Source organism: Papio anubis, chromosome 20 (genome assembly GCF_008728515.1).
Source record: "Papio anubis isolate 15944 chromosome 20, Panubis1.0, whole genome shotgun sequence".
Classification (NCBI taxonomy): Eukaryota; Metazoa; Chordata; class Mammalia; order Primates; family Cercopithecidae; genus Papio; species Papio anubis.
The window spans coordinates 12,341,430-12,363,532 of NC_044995.1; the positions used below are offsets into that span (position 1 = coordinate 12,341,430).

At 47.2% G+C, this 22,103-nt stretch overlaps 1 protein-coding gene, 1 long non-coding RNA gene and 1 pseudogene across 11 annotated transcripts in view; 2 read left to right on the forward strand and 1 right to left on the reverse strand.

Moving 5' to 3' along the window:
* The window catches only part of ZNF586 (zinc finger protein 586), a 102,700-nt gene extending 92,224 nt beyond the window's left edge, over positions 1-10,476 (forward strand). For 5 of the 10 annotated variants that reach the window (XM_017952769.3, XM_009195481.4, XM_021931505.2 and 2 more), the window contains 2 exons: positions 6,441-6,570; positions 8,144-10,476. In XM_017952769.3, coding sequence (XP_017808258.2) covers positions 6,441-6,570; positions 8,144-9,711 — 1,698 coding nt within the window. In that variant the 3' untranslated portion in view covers positions 9,712-10,476. The remainder of the gene's footprint in view (positions 1-6,440; positions 6,571-8,143) is intronic. The other 5 variants (XM_031659334.1, XM_009195483.4, XM_009195480.4 and 2 more) reach the window with 2 other exon arrangements.
* LOC108583328 lies at positions 66-8,165 on the reverse strand. Its single transcript, XR_001897851.1, has 2 exons — positions 8,078-8,165; positions 66-316 (listed from the first exon to the last, which is right to left on the reverse strand). It is a non-coding gene; the product is annotated as an uncharacterized LOC108583328 (long non-coding RNA).
* Positions 10,477-14,915: 4,439 nt separating the features above from the next.
* Positions 14,916-18,808, forward strand: LOC101001880 (annotated as a pseudogene).
* The last annotated feature ends 3,295 nt before the right edge of the window (positions 18,809-22,103 follow it).

Consider the following 22,103-nt stretch of genomic DNA (forward strand, 5'->3'; position numbering starts at 1 on the left):
GACAGAGCCGGTTTATGAAGACAGGAGAATTGCAATGGAGAAATAGTAATTCACGCAGAGCCGTCTGGCTGTTCGAGTGACAGGAGTTTTATTATTCAAGTCAGTCTTCCGAGCATTCCGGGATCAGAGTTTTCAAAATTAATTTGGCGGGTAGTGGCTTGGGAAGTGGGGAGTGCTGATCGGTCAGGTTGGAGATGGATTCATAGGGGGTTGAAGTGAGTTTTTCATGCTGTTTTCTGTTCTGGGTGGGATGGGAGAACTGATTGACCCAGATTACCGGTCTGTGTGTTGTCAGCTGATCCATCCAGTGCAGGATCTGCAAAATTCCCCAAGCACTGATCTTAGATGTTGGGGAAACCAGCCCCACACCACCCAGCGGGTACCCCGACTCCGGCGGAGACAAAGGAGTTAGAAAGAGACAGAATAAGTGTTTAAAAGGTGGGTCCAGGGGACCGGAGCATCGGAGGCTTCCTGGCGTCCCCGCCCAATTTATTGGTTTACAGGCTCTTTGTTCTTATGGCAGATTGGAGGCGGAGGAAGGAATGAGGAAAAGGATTAATCAGTGAAGGAGAACTCGTGAGTCATTTGATAAGATGTATACCAGTGGCTGTTTCTGTGAATTTCCTTGAGCAAAGGCGTGTGTCTAAACTACTTAAGATCTTTAACTTATCGGGACTGAAACAGGTGGCAGCGGGTTTCAGAGGAGCCAAGATGTTTGATTATATTCCACTGCTTCAAGGGAGTGTTATCTCCCTGAGCAACCTGTGGAATGCCGCCGAGCAGTTATGCTTTCGGGGCATAAAGACACATCTCCTTAAAAAAAATAAGGAGACTTTTCTCCTCAGAGGCCACCCATGGCTTCCCATGGGTGTCTCACACAGGGGAGACCAACTCAACTGGCACCCCAGAAACTCTCTTTCCCACATTAGGTTCTACAATAGTGATGTTATCTTCAGGAGCAACTTGGGGAGGTTCAGACTCTTGGAGCCAGAAGCTGCATGACCCCTAAACCGTAATTTCTAATCTTGTAGCTAATTTGTTAGTCCTGTAAGGCAGGCTGGTCTCCAGGCAAGAAGGGGGTCTTTTCAGGAAAGGGCTATTATCAGTTTCGTTTCAGAGTGAAACAATGAACTGAATTCTTTTCCTAAGTTAATTCAGCCTGTGCCCAGGAATGAACAAGGACAGCTGAAAGGTTGCAAGCAAGATGGAGTCAATTAGGTCTGATTTCTTTCACTCTCATAATTTCCTCAATTACAATTTTGCAAAGTCTGAACCACCTCATAGGCACCAGGGTGGAGATGCAATTAGGGAGAGTGACAGAGCACAGGGAGGGTACGGCAATAGGCGGAGATGGAGGCAGGAGGATGGAGTTCCCTAGGTCTACAGGCGTCTATCCAGAACAAAGAATTGGAGCTCTTCCTGGAGAGTGACATTACAACAAAGGAGGCCAGGCTGTGCATCCATCTTGAGGGGCCAGCTAGAAGCCATGGAAAGTTTTTGGTTTTTGGTTTTTTTTTGGGGGCGGGTCTGGCTCTGTCGCCCAGGCTGGGTGCAGTGGCCGGATCTCAGCTCACTGCAAGCTCCGCCTCCCGGGTTCCTGCCATTCTCCTGCCTCAGCCTCCCGAGTAGCTGGGACTACAGGCGCCTGCTACCTCGCCCGGCTAGTTTTTTTTGCATTTTTTAGTAGAGACGGGGTTTCACCGCATTAGCCAGGATAGTCTCCATCTCCTGACCTCGTGATCCGCCCGTCTCGGCCTCCCAAAGTGCTGGGATTACAGGCTTGAGCCACCGCGCCCGGACGCCATGGAAAGTTTTGAAGAAAGGAGGGACATGATCCAAATCCAGGCTTTTAAGAAGTTTCCCAAAGGCCAATCAAAGGAAGAACATTGTAGAGCGAGAGGGTGAGGACTTTGGGGCCTTGGGAGGTTGAATCCATTTTGTAGATCTCATAGGTGGTAGAGATGACAGTTTGCATTGCAACAAGCAGGTCACACAACCAGCCTTAGGGTTACCTGGCTCTAGGGAGAAGAAAGGGTTCAGGGAGGCCTGAGCTTATCAAATCCTGTGACATGTTTGTAATGTCTGCCTCTCCCCTCAGGCACTCCTGGCTGCAGAAGCACTTAGGGAACCCACACAGGGAAGTGGAGGGTGTTCCATTCCCTCATTGGTCACATTTGTATCCATGATTACTGTAGCTTGCTGGTGTCCTGGGACTCTGAAGTGCCATTTTCAGTCCTTTGATCTAGGGACCCTGGAGAATCTCTAAACCCAGGATACGAAGGCCATGGCAGGTTATATGGAGGTATTCTCATTTCTGTCAACCAATGTATGCACTCTTGGAAGGTTAAGCCAGGAGTTGCTTCCAGGTTGTGATGCTTAAATTAAAAGCAGGATCAAAGTCAGGGAGGTGATATTACCCCAGTTTTTTTTTTTTTTTTTTAGAGATGAGTCGCTCTATTTACCCAGGCTGCAGGAGTGCAGTGGCCGGTCTCGGGCTCACCTACCAGCTCCGCCTCCCAGGTTCCATGCCATTCTCGGCCTCAGCCTCGAGTAGCTGGGACTACAGAAGCATCCCTCCCACGTCGCCAGCTAGTTTTGCTTCTTTACTTTTTTTTTTTTTTTTTTTTGAGACTAGGTCTGGCTCTGTAAGCCAGGCTGCGTCTGCGGTGTGGCGGGATCTCAGCTCACCACTGGCTCGCTACTCGGGTTCCGCGCCATTCTCCTGCCTCAGCCTCCCGGTAGCTGGACTGCGGCCCGCCACTTGGCCGGCTAGTTTTTGTATTTTCCCAGTAGGGCGGGGTTTCTTGTAGCCAGAATGTGCAGAATGCCATGACCTCGTGATCCATGCATTTCGGCCTCCAAAGTCTGCTGGGATTACGGGCTTGAGCCGCAGCATGCGGCCTTTTGTATTTCTTAATAGGGGTTTCACGTGTTAGCCAGGATGGTCGATCTCTGACCTGTGATCCGCCCGTCTCGGCCTCCCAAAGTGCTGGGATTACAGGCGAGCCGCAGCGTGGCCATTATTAACCCAGTTTTATCTGGCTATAGGCTTCATCTGATAGGACCTTGTTGCACAGACTCTGGGTTGAGGGAAGAGGAAGAAAGGTCAGAGATAAGTCTCCTGCCATAATCCAGGTGAGGGTTAATGGATCAGATATGTGGCAAATCACATGGGTCTGGATTCAGGATTCACTTTTTGTAGATTCAGCTAGGTTTTCTTTTCTTTTGTTATTTTTTTTTTTAATGCGGAATTTTGGTTTTGTTGCCCAGGCTGGAGTGCAATGGCACCATCTTGGCTCAATGGAGCCTCCGCCTCCCAGGTTCAAGCAATTCTCCTGCCTCAGCCCTTAAGGTAGCTAGCATTACAGGCACCCGCCACCACACCCAGCTAATTTTTATATTTTTAGGAGCGACGAGGTTGTACCATGTTGGCCAGGCTGGTTTCGAACTCCTGACCTCAGGTGATCCTCCCGCCTCAGCCTCCCAAAGTGCTGGGATTATAGACACGAACCAATGCGCTCAGCTGAGGCAGCTAGGTTTTCTTTTTTTCCTTGAGATGGAGGTTCACTATGTTGTCCAGCCTGGAGTCTAGCGGCACAATTGTGGCCCACTGCAACCTCCGCCCCCCCGATTCAAGTGGTTCTCCTGCCTCACCCTCCCGAGTAGCTGGGATTACAGGCATGTAATTACACGGCTAATTTTTGTATTTTTAGTAGAGTCGGGTTTCACCATGTTGGCCAGTCTAGTCTCAAACTCCTGACCTCAGGTGATTCACCCTCCTTGGCCTCCCAAAGTGCTGGGATTACAGGCCTGAGCTACCGTACCTGGCAGACAGATAGGTTTTCTAATGTGGATGATAAGGGCATGAAAGAGGAATCGGGCATGAGCCCAGGGTTTTTGATCTTAGCAGCTGTAACCATGGACGCTGCTTCAGCTGAGATGAAGTTGGTATTGACATAATATTGACTGTGGATATCAAGAGAGTTGTTTGACCATATGAAGAATTTGAGGCCAATAAGTGGTGGCATCCAATGGATAACTAGACATACAGGATGCGGTATCTGGGAGGGTGTTGATACTGGAGATGTCTGATATATGAAAGCTAATGGGTGAACTATGGTAAGTTAGTTATGGGTCCCACTTAGGAGGACATGCTTCCGATTATGGTGGTAAATCTTTTCAGGGGCCAGGAAGGTGTGATCACAGGCTGAGGAGTGGATCTCTTACTTACGTCCCCGAGGGATGTTATTGTGTTTCCTAAACACCTGGAGGGTGTGAGTGACCATCATGGCAGGACGTATCAGACAGTAGAATTTGGAAGGGGACATAGACATCCAAGGAGAGAACAGACAAGAGATAGATGTATGCAGAAGCATAGGAGTAATTCAGGGAACATGACACTTAAGACTGAGTCGGTGCCAAAGTTGCAACTATTTATTACTGTCTGGACTCACAAACGTTTTGAGAGGACTTTGGAAATGCCTGGGGAGTTTCATTCAGCCTCGTGCATGTGGGCAGTGAAAAATATGCTCATCTGTGATAGTAGATTTGGTTTGGTTCACAAATCCGGGGCTGGGCTTTAAACGGCATTAGGTGGACAGAGGAGGGTTGCTACAGCTGAGGTCTCAGTTGGTGCATCACAGAAGTGGGATAGGGCCTTGGATATCTGAAGCCACATGTGGTTCTGTGTGGCTATGGAGTCACTCAGGGAGACATTCACAGGATGATTTGGGATTACCACTACTCTTGGAAACCGTGGAAATTCTGTGTTGATATTGGATCCTGTTTGTATTTGTCAAGCATACTCTAGATATTTATCCACATTTTGGTATAAGGCCAGAATTGAAGGCCCAATATGATGTGTCACTTTGACACCTTGTGATAGTGGGACAACCTTCAAAGGTGTGAGTACAAATCTCATTCCCACTCTACTCTCTTGGATAATGTTTCCTAGCCTAACAATGCTTTTTATCAAGGCGATGAACCAGGGTTCCAGGTTGTTACACTTTGCTCGTCAGGATACAGAGTAACAGAAACAAACCATTGCATATTCCCAAGGGAATCATGGGCCATTATACCCTCTTCATTTTGTGAAATAATTTTATTTGTGGCGACTGGGTAAATAATTTCATTTGTGGAGACTGGGTGCGGTGGCTCACCCCTGTTGGAGGCCAAGGTGGGTGGATCACTTGAGACCAGGAGTTCAAGACCAGCCTGACCAACATGGTGAAACCCTATCTCTACTAAAAAAAAAAATACAAGCCGGGCGCCGTGGCTTACACCTGTAATCCCAGCACTTTGGGAGGCCAAGGCGGGTAGATCACGAGGTCAGGAGATTAAGACCATCCTGGCTAACACAGTGAAACCCCATCTCTACTAAAAATACAAAAAATTAGCCGGACGTGGTAGCGAACGCCTGTAGTTCCAGCTACTTGGGAGGCTGAGGCAGGAGAATGGTGTGAACCCGTGAGGCGGAGCTTGCAGTGAGCCGAGATCACACCACTGCACTGCAGGTGGGTGAGAGAGAGAGAGTAAGACTCCGTCTCAAAAAAATTAAAAATAAAGCCAGGTATAGTGTTCCACGGCTGTAATCCCAGCTACCTGGGAGGGTGAGGTACAAGAATCACTTGAACCTGGGAGGCAGAGGCTGCAGTGAGCCACGATTGTGCCCCTGCACTCTAGCCTAGGTGACAGAGCTAGACTGTGTCTCAAAAACAACCTCCAAAAACAAACTTTTACTTGTGGGGATGCCAGAGAGGGGCTGAAGGTGTGGGAAATTCAGGTGGGGGTGGCCATGGGCATGTGTCTGTGCAGTATAAAGAATGATGTATATTTAGAGAGCAAGTTTGTCTGATGGAATCAGGCAGCCGTCCTGGGCTTTACTTCAGCTTGGATATCGCTATTCAGAAGGAGGTGGACCTTTTTTTTTTTCTTTTCTTTTTTGAAACGGAGGCTCGCTCTGTCAGCCAGGCTGGAGTACAGTGACGTGATCTCTGCTCTTCACGCCATTCTCCTGCCTCAGCATCTCGAGTAGCTGGGAATACAGGCGCCCGTCACCACACGTGGCTAATTTTTTGTATTTTTAGTAGAGACGGGGTTTCACCGTGTTAGCCAGGATGGTCTCAATCTCCTGACCTCATGATCTGCTGGCCTCGGCCTCCCACAGTGCTGGGATTACAGGTGTGCGCCACCGCACCCGGCATAGAAGGGGGTGGACCTTTTTATGTCCGGACCTCAGCATGGATACCTATTTGTCCACCTACTTCTTGTTGATAATTGACCAGTGGGCCCATGAAGAGACAAAGGCACCAGTGGACATAGTTTCAGCTCTATGTTGGGGACCTTGGGGAGGAGGATGGGCAAGGGTGGCTGTGTGGGAGAGGTGGGTTGTGTTACCTCAGCAGAGGGGCTGTTTGTGGTTTCATCTGTCACTATCATAGCAGGACACTGTGACCTTTGAAGATGTGGCTGTGAACTTTTCCCAGGAGGAATGGAGTCTTCTTAGTGAGGTTCAGAGGTGCTTGTACCGTGATGTGATGCTAGAGAACCTGGCACTTATATCCTCCCTGGGTAAGTTGCTCACACTGTGAGCTGAGCTCGTGTTGCCGTTCCCCTTTTCATTGACAAGACTGTCTTTCTCACTTAAGGAGCTTCGACATGGGTTCCTTCTACACTTCTCTGTGTGAGTTGTGTGGTTGGTAGGAGTAAGGTGTGTGTATTGCCTTTTCCTCTCCTTAAGCAGCTCCAACACATCCTGTGCTCCAGGCTCCCAGGGAAGGAGTCCGAGTCAGGAGTCTTATAGGCACTTAAATGCACTTTGCTTGCTCTCTGGGTGTCAGGTGACTGTCCAAATCGGTAGCTCTTGTGTGCCCAGGTTCTATTAACATTTCTTTCCTCTATCTGACAATTCTTCCTACCTCCCTGTGCTGAGAATTGCCTTCCTTGACATTGTCACTACCTACATAGACCATAGACTGTTCTTGCAAGACCCTACTTAGGAATTCTCTTGTAATACTTAGTTTACTCTTCTGTGGGCTGTCAGGTGCTTAGTTGTGCTGAGCTAGTGTTGCCTGTTCATCTCTGCTGTCTCTCCCTTCATGCTTATATCATCTGGTCCCATGAACTGGGGGTGAGATGGAGAGTCCTTGGTGTTTGATAAAATGTGGTTCAATTCAGGTTCATCATGATAGGCTCAAAGGGAGCCTGTCCCTCAGGAGTGCCATGCTGGGGGAGGGCATGACTTCAGGGATTTATCCAAATCGTACCAGAAACCATTTATATTTGCCAAGTATTTTTGTGGCAATATGAGTAGGCACACACTATTTGTCTTTTTCTCCCTATTGTTGAGAGTTTCACACTTGTTAGTTCTGTACTTTTCCACTTCTACTGTGATATCCACCCCAGCACTAATACTCACATCTCTGGACTCCACTTTGCATCTATTTTTCTTGTGCTTTCATCTGTAGTTGTCTCTGATATTGGTGTATCAATTACATATTAGGAAATATATGCCCATTGTTAAACCATCTATGTCCACCCCCTGCGGTGTTATACTCATGTTTTCTTGGACTTGACATATGCTTCTACACATATATATGTGTGTGTGTGTATATATATGTATATATGTGTATACATATACATGTGTATATATGTATGTATGTATACATGTGTATACAATATGTATATATGTGTACATATATATATTTTTTTTTGAGACAGTTTCACTGTTGTTGCCCAAGCTGGAGTGCAATGGTGCGATCTCCGCTCACTGCAACCTCTGCCTCCTGGGTTTCAGCAATTCTTCTGCCTCACCCTCCCGAGTAGCTGGGATTACAGGCATGCGCCACCACGCCTGACTCATTTTTTGTATTTTTAGTAGAGACAGGGTTTCACTATATTAGCCAGGCTGGTCTCGAACTCCTGACCTCAGGTGATCCACCCGCCTCAGCCTCCCAAAGTGCTGGGATTACAGGCGTGAGCCACCGCACCCGGCCAGCAGCCCCATCTTCAGCTTGAAGCCAACATTGTGTTCCTGCAAATATTTCTATAGAATAATTCCTCAATTTGTGAGACTTACTTGTGGGTGGGCTGTGCCTTCCCGTCAGAGGTACTTTGCACTTGACCAGCATTTTCTTTCTTTCAGATTGTTGGTGTGGATCAAAAGATAAGGAGGCACAGTCTAAGCAGAGCATTTCTGTACAAAGAGAGTCTCAGAACAGGACTCCTAGGGCAGTTGTTTCTCCTAAGAAGGCTCACCCCTGTGAAATGTGTGGCCTCATCTCGGGGGATGATTTGCACTTTGTTGAACACCAGAAAACTCATCAGAAGCAGAAGCTGAACAGGAGTAGGGCGTGTGGAAAAAACTTGGATGACATTGCAAACCTTAATCAGCACCAGAAGCAGCATATTAGAGAGAAATTCTGCAGAAAGAGTGTCAGAGAAGCATCGTTTGTAAAGAAACGTAAGCTCGGGGTGTCACAGGAGCCGTTTGTCTTCTGTGAGTTTGGGGAGGACGTGCTGCCCAATTCAGGATTATGCCAACAAGAAGCCGCTTATCCTGTAGAGAACACAGACAGTGAAACTAAGCACGGCCCACCCTTTCAGGAGGGAAAAACTAATTCCGGGTGTGGAAAACGCACACAAGCCTTCAGCACCAAACACTCAGTTATTCCACACCAGAAACTTTTCACTAGAGATGGATGTTATGTATGCAGTGATTGTGGAAAATCCTTTAGCAGATATGTCAGCTTCAGTAATCATCAGCAAGATCACACTGGAAAAGGACCTTATGAGTGTGGAGAGTGTGGGAAATCTTGTAGTAGAAAGAGCAGCCTCATTCAGCATCAGCGAGTTCACACTGGAAAGACAGCTTTTCCCTGTGGGGAGTGTGAGAAATCTTTTAGTCAGAAGGGCAGCCTTAACCATCAGCATGTTCACACTGGAGAAGGGCCTTATGAGTGTGGAGAATGTGGGAAGTCTTTTGGTCAAAAGGGTAAATTCATTCAACATCAGCGAGGTCACACTGGAGAGACAGCTTATCACTGTGGGGAATGTGGGAAATCTTTTCGCCAGAAGTTCTGCTTTATTAACCATCAGCGTGTTCACACTGGAGAAAGACCTTACAAATGTGGAGAATGTGGGAAATCTTTTGGTCAAAAGGGCAACCTCGTTCAACATCAGCGAGGTCATACTGGAGAAAGACCTTATGAGTGCAAGGAGTGTGGAAAATTATTTAGGTACAGATCCCACCTCACTGAACACCAGAGACTTCACACTGGGGAAAGACCTTACAATTGTAGGGAATGTGGGAAATTATTTAACAGGAAGTATCATCTTCTTGTTCATGAGAGAGTTCACACTGGAGAAAGGCCATATGAGTGTGAGGTATGTGGGAAATTATTTGGCAATAAGAACAGCGTGACTATACATCAGAGGATTCACACTGGAGAAAGGCCATATGAATGCAGTGAATGTGGGAAATCATTTCTTTCTAGCTCTGCGCTTCATGTTCATAAAAGAGTTCATTCTGGACAAAAGCCTTATAAGTGCAGTGAATGTGGAAAATCCTTTGCTGAATGTTCCAGTCTCATTAAACACAGGAGAATTCACACTGGAGAAAGGCCTTATGAATGCACCAAATGTGGAAAAAGATTTCAGCGAAGCTCTACCCTCCTTCATCATCAGAGTTCACACAAGAGAAAGGCCTTGTGAGTGCAGTGAATGTGGGAAATCCTTCACTGAAACATCCAGTCTCATTAAACACAGGAGAGTTCATACTGGAGAAAGGCCTTATGAGTGCTGTCAATGTGGAAAAGTTCAGAATATATGCTCTCCTTGGTCTTAAGAGACTTCGCGTTGAGACCCTCTCGTTCTGTCACCCAGGCTGGAGTGTGGTGGCACAATCTTGGCTCGCTGCAACTTGGGCCTCCTGGGTTCATGAGATTCTCCTACTTTAGCCTCCCGAGGAGCTGGGATTATGGGTACACACCACCACGCCTGGCTAATTTTTGTATTTTTAGTGGAGACGGGGTTTTACCATGTTGGCCAGGCTGGTCTTGAACTCCTGACCTCAAGTGATCCACCCACCTTGGCCTCCCAAAGTGCTAAGATTACAGGCATGAGCCTCTGCACCCGACCTTCATTCTTTTTGTATCGCTTGGAATATGACATGCTGAACCAGGCATGGTGGCTCATGCTTGTAAACCTGATGCTTTGGGAGAATGAGGTGGTTCACTCGAGGCCAGGAGTTAAGAGATCAGCCCGGGCAACATAGCCAGACCTTCTCTACAGAAAGAATCACATGCTATGAAAACTTACTGTATATCATTTATCTGTTGAAGTGTATTTCAGTTGCTTGTTTTTGTCTGTTATAAATGCAACTGCTACATTTATAGGTATCCTTCACTATGTTAATACAGTGGTGTGTAGTGCCTGAGTTACATGATAGATTAAAGTACAACTCTTTTGTGAGACAGACTCGCTGTGTCACCCAGGCTGGAGTTCAGTGGCATGATTTTGGCTCACTGCAACCTCTGCCTCCCAAGTTCAAGTGATTTTCCTGCCTCAGCCTCCCGAGTAGCTGGAATTACAGGTGTGCACCACCATGCCTGGATAATTTTTTGTATTTTTATTAGAGATTGGTTTCACCATGCTGGCCAGGCTGGTTACAAACTCCTGACCTCAAGTGATATGCCTGCCTCGGCTTCTTGGGCGTGAGCTACCACGCTTGGCCTAATGTACAACTTTTTAAGCAACCCCAAACTATTATCTAAGAATAAAATTATTGCTCGTTTATGTATCTACCATCAGTGTCCAAGAATTTCTGTTCTTCTATCTTACGAAGAGGGAGAGTATAGTTAGTATTTGAAATTGTTCATTTTAATAAGTGGTTATAGCATTTTGAGTCAACTATTTATGTTTTACATGCTTTTTTGTTTTGTTTTGAGACAAGGTCTCACTCTGTCCCCCAGGCTGGAGTGCAGTGGCACAATCTCAGCTCATTGCAGCCTCTGCTTTCTGGGCTCAAGCACTCTTCCTCAGCCTCCAGAGTAGCTGGAAATACAGGCGTGCACCACCCCTGGCTAATTTTTGTATTTTCTGTAAATTTTTTTTTTTACCCTGTTGCTCAGTCTGATCTCAAACTCCCGGGCTCAGGCAATCCACTTGCCTTGGCCTCCAAAAGTGCTTGGTCTACAGGTGTGAGGCACCCTGCCTAGCCTCACACCTCTAGGCTTGTTTTTTAAAATGAATTTTATCTTTCCCATTTCATTAAGATATTTAAAAATAATGAAATAAAGACTTATGTTGGACTGCCTCCCCCGCAGGAGGAACTGTCTTGGCCTCATATTTCATTTCTCAGTCGGCCCCTGATATCCAAAAAAAATTTAAGAAGGCGGAGGAAGGCCCTCAAACTCCCATCCAGGATTTAGTCAAACTGGCCTTCAAGGTCTACAACTCCACAGAGGAAGCAGCTGACGCCCAACGACAGGCCAGGCTAAAACAGAAGGTACAACTCCAAACCCAGGCCTTGGTAGCAGCCCTGAGGTCGGCCGGCTCCAGGAGCTCACAGAAGAGGTACTACCCGAGCGCCACCTGGTGCCTGCTTCAAGTGCGGCAACGACGGCCACTGGGCCAGGCAGTGCCCTAACCCAAAGGAGCCAACTCGCCCCTATCCAAACTGTCGGCAGATGGGCCACTGGAAGTCGGACTGCCCCAACCTGAGGATGGTAGCTACGTCGCCACGTGACGACCCTCCTCCAGGTACTGGAGGCGCCTTCCAGCTCCTCGACACTGATGAAGATTGAAGAAGCCCAGACTCGGGGACCCCTCTCACTCTCGCTGAGCCCAGGGTTATGCTCCAGGTAACGGGTCAGTCCATATCTTTCCTTATGGACACGGAGGCTACCTACTCTGTTTTGCCTGCCTTCAGTGGCCCCAGCCACCCCTCCACTGTCATGGTCATGGGAATTGATGGCACTCCCTCCACCTACCGCCAGACTCCTCCTGTGTCTTGCCGACTGGATGGCTCCCTCTTCCCGCACTCATTTCTTATCATTCCTTCGTGCCCAGTCCCCTTGTTAGGACGAGATCTCCTCTCCAAGCTAGGGGCCTCAGTTCACTTCCGACCCAACCCCTCCCCACACCTCACGTTCCTCTTCCCCCTCCTCTCACCTGACAAGCCCCACCAGGCTGACCCCCCACTCCTGTTTCCAGTCCCTATTAACCCTAAGGTGTGGAACACCTCCACCCCAATCCTCGCCCAGCACCATACTCCGTCTGCATCCGGCTAAAAGACCCTTCCAAGTTTCCCTCTAGACCCCAGTTCCCTATCTCCCTTGAACATCGACAGGGATTAAAACCCATCATTACACGCCTGCTCTGGCAGCCCATTCTAGTTCCCGCCAACTCACCACGTAATACTCCTATCCCGCCTGTACGGAAAAGCTCTAGGGCCTATTGCCTCGTGCAGGACCTACGCGTCATCAGTGAGGCAGTCGTCCCCACCTTTCCAGTTGTTCCTAACCCATATACACTTCTCTCGCGCATTCCCCCCGATACCACTCACTTTATTGTCCTTGACCTAAAAGATGCCTTCTTCACCATTCCCTTACATCCGACTGTCACTTTGTTTGCTTTTACATAGGAAGATCCAGACACTCATATTTCTTTCCAGCTGATTTAGACTGTTTTGCCTCAAAGGTTCCGTGATACCCCCATTTTTTCGGACAGGCACTGGCACAGGATGTTGTTCCCTGTCCCCTGACCCACAGCACACTATTGCAGTATGTCGATGACTTACTACTATGTAGTCCTTCCTAGCAGTGCTCCCTTGCAGATATTGCTACACTTTTAAAATTTTCGGCCGGGCGCGGTGGCTCAAGCCTGTAATCCCAGCACTTTGGGAGGCCGAGGCGGGTGGATCACGAGGTCAGGAGATCGAGACTATCCTGGCTAACATGGTGAAACCCCGTCTCTACTAAAAATACAAAAAACTAGCCGGGCGTGGTGGCGGGCGCCTGTAGTCTCAGCTACTTGGGAGGCTGAGGCGGGAGAATGGCGTGAACCCGGGGGGCGGAGCTTGCAGTGAGCCGAGATCACGCCACTGCACTCCAGCCTGGGAGACACAGCGAGACTCTGTCTCAAAAAAAATATATAAAATAAAATAAAATTTTCTAGGCGACCAACGTTATCAGGTTACCCCGGCTAAGGCTCAACTTTGCAGCCCTTCTGTCACCTACCTAGGCATACTCCTCACACCCACTACAAAAAGCTTCACAGCAGATAGAATAAGCCCCCACTGGTTGCAGTACCCTTACCCAGCCCTTTTAACTCCTCTAACCTAACCCCCTCCTTTCCCCTTCCTGGCCGAACACTACATCAATGAGTCAGGACTAGCAGAAACCAATCTCCTCACTCTAGAAAAGATTCAGGAAAGACTCCACCAAAAAAACCTCGGATCAAGGCCCTCACTTAGCGGCAGTCGTCTGTGGCCGGTTAAGTCCTACCCTTTCTAAGCCCCTTAGTAATCATTGGCTTCTTGCTACTCATACCTCCCTGTCTCCTCCACTTCATCCAGGACCGCATGAAAGAAGCCTCCCAGGTCACTTTCAATCAGATGCTGCTCCACCCCTATACCCGAGTTCCGACCTCCGAAGAACCCCATGACGACCCATACCAGCAGGAAGCAGCCGGATGAACACGTTGCCCCATTTTCTTATTAGAAAGAGGTCGGAATCTTAGGCAGGAATCTAGACCCAACATGGCGGCGTTACCCGGCGTGGCAGGCCTTTTGTTAAAGACTCCCTTCACCCTTGTACACACCCGCAGACTTGCATACGTGAAAGATTCTGGCTGGGCAACCACACTCCCCCATGACCGGCAGCTCACCTGCATTCCACAAGTTCGTAAACAGCAGTTTCGGTTAACAGTTTCCAAAGACCCCTTCCTCATGACCTTTACTCAACTCCTGCCCTAGTAGTTTCAAGACCCCCCAGGCCCCGTTTGCACAACCAGCTTCCCTACCTCTCAGGCTATAAAAAGCCCCTACCCTCCTCCCTCAGCGCGACTTCCTCGGCCCACGCCTTTGGACTGAGGAACCTCGCCCACAAGCCCTAATAAAAGGCTATTCTCACTGCCATCTGCCTTGTGTCTTCGTTCCCGGTTCGGCTCCAGCCTCAGTTTACCTTTACACTTTTTTTTTTTTTTTGTGAGACAGAGTCTCGCTCTGTCGCCCAGGCTGGAGTGCAGTGGTGCAATCTCGGCTCACTGCAAGCTCCGCCTCCCGGGTTCACGCCATTCTCCTGCCTCAGCCTCCCGAGTAGCTGGGACTACAGGCGCCCACAACCGCGCCCGGCTAATTTTTTGTATTTTTAGTAGAGACGGGGTTTCACCGTGGTCTCGATCTCCTGACCTTGTGATCCGCCCGCCTCGGCCTCCCAAAGTGCTGGGATTACAGGCGTGAGCCACCGCGCCCGGCCACTTTTTTCTTTTTTTTGAGCTACAGTCTGTCACCCAGGCTGAAGTGCAATGGCGTGGTCTCCGCTCACTGCAACCTCTGCCTCCCAGGTTCAAGTGATTCTCTTCCCTCAGCCTCCTGAGTAGCTGGGCCTATTGGTTCCCGCCACCACGCCCAGCTAATTTTTGTAATTTTAGTAGAGATGAGCTTTCACTATGTTAGCCAGGCTGGTATCAAACTCCTGACCTCATGATCCACCCTCCTTGGCCTTCTAAAGTGCTGCGATTACAGGCGTCTGCCACCACCCCCGGCTTATCCCTAGAAATTCTATGATAGCATGACATATAGGCACCTAAAGGCATAGCACTTGAGAAATGTGAGTAAGATTGTAAGTTATAAATAGCAAGGTATAATCAGATGTTAACAGTCTCAACCCCTAAATGTCACCTTGTATTACAGCATGTGCAGTATGTAAGCATATGTAAGCACATATAGGCACGTATATGAAATAGTGATACTTCATTCTCACTAGTATTTTTCATCCTCACTGGAAAGATCTTTGATCATTTTTAATCAACATAGGAGTTTCAATGATATCTATAAGTTTAAAAGGGCTTGTTCAAATTATGACCGTACACACTGACGAGTATGTGTCTGTCTCTTGTGTAAATATTTTTTTATTACACCAAATTATGTTTGCACAAAACCTTTATAATCAGGGGGCATTAAAGAGCCTTCCGGCCGGGCGCAGTGGCTCAAGCCTGTAATCCCAGCACTTTGGGAGGCCGAGACGGGCGGATCACAAGGTCAGGAGATCGAGACCATCCTGGCTAACGCAGTGAAACCCCGTCTCTACTAAAAAACACAAAAAACTAGCTGGGCGAGGTGGCGGGCGCCTGTAGTCCCAGCTAGTCGGGAGAGGCAGGAGAATGGCGTGAACCCGGGAGGCGGAGCTTGCAGTGATCTGAGATCCGGCCACTGCACTCCAGCCAGGGCGACAGAGCGAGACTCGTCTCAAAAAAAAAAAAAAAGAGCCTTCCTGGAAAATGGAGGTTGCAGTCAGCCGAGATGGTGCCATCGCACTGTAGCCTGGGCAACAGAGCGAGACCTGCCTCAAAAAAAAAAAAAAATCCTTTATTTTATCCATAAACTACAGTTTATATAGGCAAAACTACAGTTTATATAGGCAAAAACAGTACTAAGCAATTTTAGGCTCTGCAGGCTCTTGTCTTGAATTAATACAACTTTTGCTAATTCTCTTAAGAAATTAATCTTCCTGGCCGGGCGCGGTGGCTCAAGCCTGTAATCCCAGCACTTTGGGAGGCCGAGACGGGCGGATCACGAGGTCAGGAGATCGAGACCATCCTGGCGAACACGGTGAAACCCCGTCTCTACTAAAAAAATACAAAAAAACTAGCCGGGCGAGGTGGCGGGCGCCTGTAGTCCCAGCTACTCCGGAGGCTGAGGCAGGAGAATGGCGGGAACCCAGGAGGCGGAGCTTGCAGTGAGCTGAGATCCGGCCACAGCACTCCAGCCTGGGTGACAGAGCAAGACTCCGTCTCAAAAAAAAAAAAAAGAAATTAATCTTCCTGCTTGTATGTGACTTAAATATATGTCGGAATTTTTTTGTATAAAAGATTCATACATTTTTTCCTATTTGAAATTCCATGTCTGAGGGGTGTATGTTGCTTATCAATTTCCAGAGAAAATAAATAATGTAATATAATGTTAAAATAGATTAAAAATTGAGAGAAAAACTGCTCAATTTATGCTTCACATGAAAATTGAAAATTAAATCGTCTACACATGCAAAGGCATTATATATATGTGTGTGTATATATATATGTCTATACACACACATATACTTTTTATTTTATTTTTGGAGACAGAATCTTGCCCTTCTGCCCAGGCTGGAATGCAGTGGCATGATCATGGCTCACTGCAGCCTCAGACACCCCCAGGGTTCAAGTAATCCTGCCACCTCAGCCTCCTAGGTAGCTGGGACTACAGGCAAGCACCCTGCCCGGCTAATTTTTGCATTTTTTGTGGACACAGGATTTTCCCATGTTGCCCATGGTGGTCTCAATCTCCTGGGCTCAAGTCAACAGCCTGCCTCTGCCTCCCAATGTGCTGGGATTACAGAAATAAACTACTATGCCCAACTCAAGATTATTTTTTAAATGGTTTATTTTCTTAATAAATTGGGGTGCACAAGTCATTAAAAGCAAGGATTTAAAGAGAAAAAACCATTTTACTTTTCTACATAAAATTAAAACCAAAGCACATTAAAAGCGACAACCCGGCCGGGCACGGTGGCTCACACCCCTAATCCCAGCACTTTGGGAGGCCAAGGTGGCCAGATCACGAGGTCAGGAGATTGAGACCATCCCGGCTAACACTGTGAAACCCCGTCTCTACTAAAAATACAAAAAAATTAGCCTGTAGTCTCAGCTAGTCGGGAGGCTGAGGCAGGAGAATGGCATGAACCCAGGAGGCACAGCTTGCAGTGAGCCAAGATCATGCCACTGCACTCCAGCCTGGGTGACACAGCGAGACTTTGTCTCAAAAAACAAAAAAGCAACAACCTAAGATGGAAATGACAAAAATTACTTAAAATGTGTAACATAAAAAGTAGTAATTTAGGCTGGGCGCAGTGGTTCATGCCTGTAATCCCAGCACTTTGGAAGGCTGAGACAGGTGGATCACTTGAGGACAGGAGTTCGAGACTAGTCAGGCCAACACCGTGAAACACCATTTCTACTAAAAATCCAAAAATTAGCCAGACGTGGTGTCGTGCACCTGTAATCCCAGCTGTTCGGGAGTCTGAGGCACGAGAATCGCTTGAATGCAGGAGGCGCAGATTGCAGTAAGCTGACATCATGCCCTCCAGCCTAGGCAACAGAGCTAGACTCTTGTCTTTAAAAAAAAAAAAAAAAAAAAAAAGGCGTCATCTATAAATTTCACTACACAGATTACATTGAGATAAATCATAAAATATTAGGCAAAACTTTAAAACAGTTTTTAACTATCTAGTATATCAAAGAGGCCACACATTATATTTGTTTGCAAGAATGTCACTGTGATTACAAAACTGACCACTAACTATTCAGTTAAAGTTGACTGAGAACTTAAAAATATATATATATTTTTTCTTAGATGGAGTCTCACTTTGTCACCCAGGCTGGAGTGCAGTGGAGTGATCTTGGCTCACCACAACCTCCGTCTCCCGGGTTCGATTCTCTTGCCTCAGCCTCCCAAGTAGCTGGGATTACAGGTACGTGCCACTAAAAGCCCAGCTCATTTTTGTATTTTTAGTAGAGACGGGGTTTCATCGTGTGGGCCAGAGCCACCACACCCGGCCTGTAATATTTTTAAGCCAGGTGTGGTGGCTCATGCCTGTAACCCAGCACTTTGGGAAGCCGAGGTGGGTGGATCACCTGAGGTTGGGAGTTCAAGACCAGCCTGACCAACATGGAAAAACCCTGTCTCTACTAAAAATATAAAAACTTAGCCGGGCATGGTGGCAAGTGCCTGTAATCCCAGCTACTCCACAGGCTGAAGCAAGAAAATGGCTTGAACCCGGGAGGCGGAGGTTGTGGTGAGCCAAGATCATGCCACTGCACTCCAGCCTGGGTGACAAGAGCAAGACTCCATCTCAAAATACATAAAGATTAAAAAATAAACATGATCACAGATGCAGTCACATTTTCTGAGTTCTTGCCACCCAGGTAGCCTCCCAAAACTTTGACCCAGTCGCTGTCAGTGTTGCCACCACCCATAAAGGAGCTGAGCCCAGCAGGAGCATTGCCTGGGACCCTGTAGACAAAAGGCTACAGCAGGAGCTGGTGACCCTCACAATGCCTGGTGACAAAAGAATTTCTGCCTGCCCTGAAAGCCTTATCAAATGGAGACTATCCATGGAGCTGCTGGCACAGTGTATGAAGACCTGAGGTATAAACTCTTGCTAGAGTTCCTCAGTGACTACCCACCCTTACAATGCACCCATGGTGAAGTTCCTCACACCCTGCTACCACCCTAACATGAACACCCAGGATAATATATGCCTGGAAATCCTGAAGGAGAAGTGGTCTGCCCTGTATGATATCAGGACCATCCTGCTCTCTAACCAGTGCCTGCTAGAACCCAACATTAATAGCCCTTTGAACACACATGCTACCAAGCTCTGGGAAACCCCACAGCTTTAAGAAGTACTTGCAAGGGCCAGGTGCAGTGGCTCACGACTAATCCCAGCACTTTGGGAGGCCGAGGTGGGTGGATCACCTGAGGTAGATACAGTCCAAGGCCTGATAAACATGGAGAAACCTCATCTCTATTTAAAAAAATTAAAAATTGGCCAAGCGTGGTAGCATGTGCCTGTAATCCCAGCTACTCGGGAGGCTGAGGCAGGAGAATCACTTCAACCTGTGAGGCGGAGGTTGCGGTGAGCTGAGATCTCACTATTGCACTCCAGCCTGGACAACAAGAGTGAAACTCCATCTCAAAAAAAATAAAAATAAGGAAGTACCTGCAAGAAAGCTACTCAAAGTAGGTCACCAGCCAGGAGCTCTGACCCAGGCTGCGCAGCCTATCCTTGTGTTTTTTAAATTTTTCCTTAGATTGTCCTTTCCGTGATTTCTGTATAGAACTCTGTATCTTGAGCTTTGGTACTATTTTTCTTTTGTCTTTTAATTTAAGCCTTGGTGGAGGCCTTGTGATTAATATTAAATAAATACATTTTGGGTCAGGTGCGGTGGCTCAAGCCTGTAATCCCAGCACTTTGGGAGGCCGAGGCGGGTGGATCATGAGGTTAAGAGATTGAGACCATCCTGGCTAACACAATGAAACCCCGTCTCTACTAAAAATACAAAAAAATTAGCTGGGCGTGGTGGCGGGCGCCTGTAGTCTCACCTGCTCCGGAGGCTGAGGCAGGAGAATGGCATGAACCCGGGAGGCGGAGCTTGCAGTAAGCCAAGATCGCACCACTGCACTCCAGCCTGGGCACAGAGCAAGACTCCGTCTCCAAAAAAATAAATATATATATATACTGGTCATTAAAAAACAAAAAAATGATACAAGAGAGCACCCGGGGATTATACGAGGAAACACTTTATTACATCAGTCATCTAAAATTCCAGAAAATGGAAAGTACTTTACTGTACAGCAAAGTAAATCATTGATCGTCTGGAGAACAGAAAGACTTTTTAAAAAGGTTCCAGGTAAATATAAAGGTGTTAATTTCATTATTGTGACTATGTCAGTGGTTTCATGGGATTATATGAAACTCCAAATTTATCACATACTGCAGCTTAAATATGCATACTTTACTGAATGTCATTTATAACTTATCACTGCTTTAAAATATACTTCAGACTGGGAGAACATGGCAAAACTCCGTCTCTACTAAAAATACAAAAATTGGCTGGGCATGGTGGCACATGCTTCCAGTCCCAGCTACACGGGAGGCTGAACCAGGAGAATTACTTGAACCTAGGAAGTAGAGGTTGCAGTGAGCCTAGGTCATGCCACTGTACTCCAGCCTGGGTGACAGTGAGACTCTATCTCAAAAAAGAAAAAAAAATTGCTGGGCGCAGTGGCTTATGCCTGTAATCCCAGCATTTTGGGAGGCCCAGGTGGGCAGATCACGAATTCAGGAGATCGACACCATCTTGGTTAACACGGTGAAACCCCATCTCTAGTAAAGATACAAAAAATTAGCCAGGTGTGGTGGCGGGTGCCTGTAGTCCCAGGTACTTGGAAGGCTGAGGCAGGAGAATGGTGTGAACCCAGGAGGCAGGGCTTGCAGTGAGACGAGATCGTGCCACTGCACTCCATTCAGCCTGGGCAACACAGCCGGACTCCATCTCAAAAAAAATAAAAATTAAAAATAATAATAAAAAAATGCAATTCAAAAGAAAAATATTTATCATTATTTTTGGAGAACAGGTTTGGCAACTCTATACTGACTACACCAATTCTTCTCATGCCCTAAGTGAGAAAACTAGCCTCCATGGTAGCAAATGTTGATGTGGCAATAAGGCCATTTCCATCTGATTAACTGGCTGGCTGGTCACAAAGGCCACATCACTGAACTGAGATCTCCCTTCTCCCTATCATCTTCCTCCTGCTAATGCAGGAATGACCTTGAGGTGCACAGCCCAGAATGGGTACAGGAATTCACAAAACCTCTAAGAGTATTTCCTCTGACAATGGCCTCAACAATACAACATTCATCATTATGGAAGAACTGAAATTCCTGTATCTGCATATTCATCACATACATAGTGACTGGATCATCGTGGATGCCCTTTTAAAAGACATGCATTATGTCAGGCACGGTGGCTCACACCTGTAATCCCAGCACTTTGGGAGGCTGAGGCCAGCGGATCACGAGGTCAGGAGTTCCAGACCAGCCTGGCCAACACGGTGAAACCACATGTCTACTAAAAATACAAAAATCAGCTGGGTGTGGTGGCACGTGCCTGTAGTCCCAGCTACTCGGGAGGCTGAGGCTGGAGAATCATTTGAACCTGGGAGGCAGAGGTTGCCGTGAGCCAAAATTGCACCACTGCACTCCAGCCTGGGCAACAGCGCGAGACTCCGTCTCAAAAAAAAACAAAAAACAAAAGACGTGTTGCAATTACATTATTCTGTCTCCTCCACTGCCTATAAATGCAGTAATTCTATAAAATTATAATTTCACCCAATAGCATTACAATCTGTGATGTTATCCTACAGAATTCTGGATATCAAGGCATGTGTCTGCATTGCAAGAGCTGGGGAACAAACTTCCCTCAACAATACCAAGTACAATGCAATATACCTCGTAAAAGTGAGAATTTTGTCTTGTTCAAAAAACACCAGAAATTGTCACAAAAAATGCCCTGTACCCAGCTGACCTATGAGTCCACAAATTTTAGTATCCATGCTACAGATAAAGACCACAAAGCCCTGAAGGCCTTCTCTGGAGGCCTCTGGCAGCTATGCAAAGCAGTCCACAAGTGGAGAAAGCTATGTTCTGCATTCATACTGTCCCATGAGCCACAAAGAGTTTAGCTATGCCAACAAAAGCTGTGACCCCCTTCATGGTAACAGGACCTACTTGTTTCTGAACCACGCATACAGTGACAACAACCCTCAAGATTGAAGAAGGCTGAAACAATAAGGCCTCCATAATAGCACAAACTGGAGAAATGGGAGGCAAGCTGTCCTTAGGATCATGACTTGGAGGGTAGAAAATTTGTCAAGATTTATGTGATATCCACAAGATCTCTGAAAGACATAGTTCATCTTTTCAAGTCAACATAAGAGGCCTCTGGGATAAAAATGGGTAAGGTCCATGGCACGACTTATCAGACAGAAAAAAATGACAAAGAAAGAAGTGCTGAAGCTACTCAACAAATCCTTCTGTGACTAGATCAGAAATTAAAAGTTAAAAAAAAAAAAATGAGGCACAGTAACTCACACCTGTAATCCCAGCATGTTTGGAGGCCAAGGTGGAAAGATCACTTGAGTCCAGAAGTTGAAGACCAGCCTGGGCAACATGGTGAGACCCTGTCTCTCCAAAACTTAAAGAATTAGTGGAGCATGGTGGTGCATGCCTGTGGTTTCAGCTACTCAGGAGGCTGAGGCAAGAGAATCACAAGTCCAG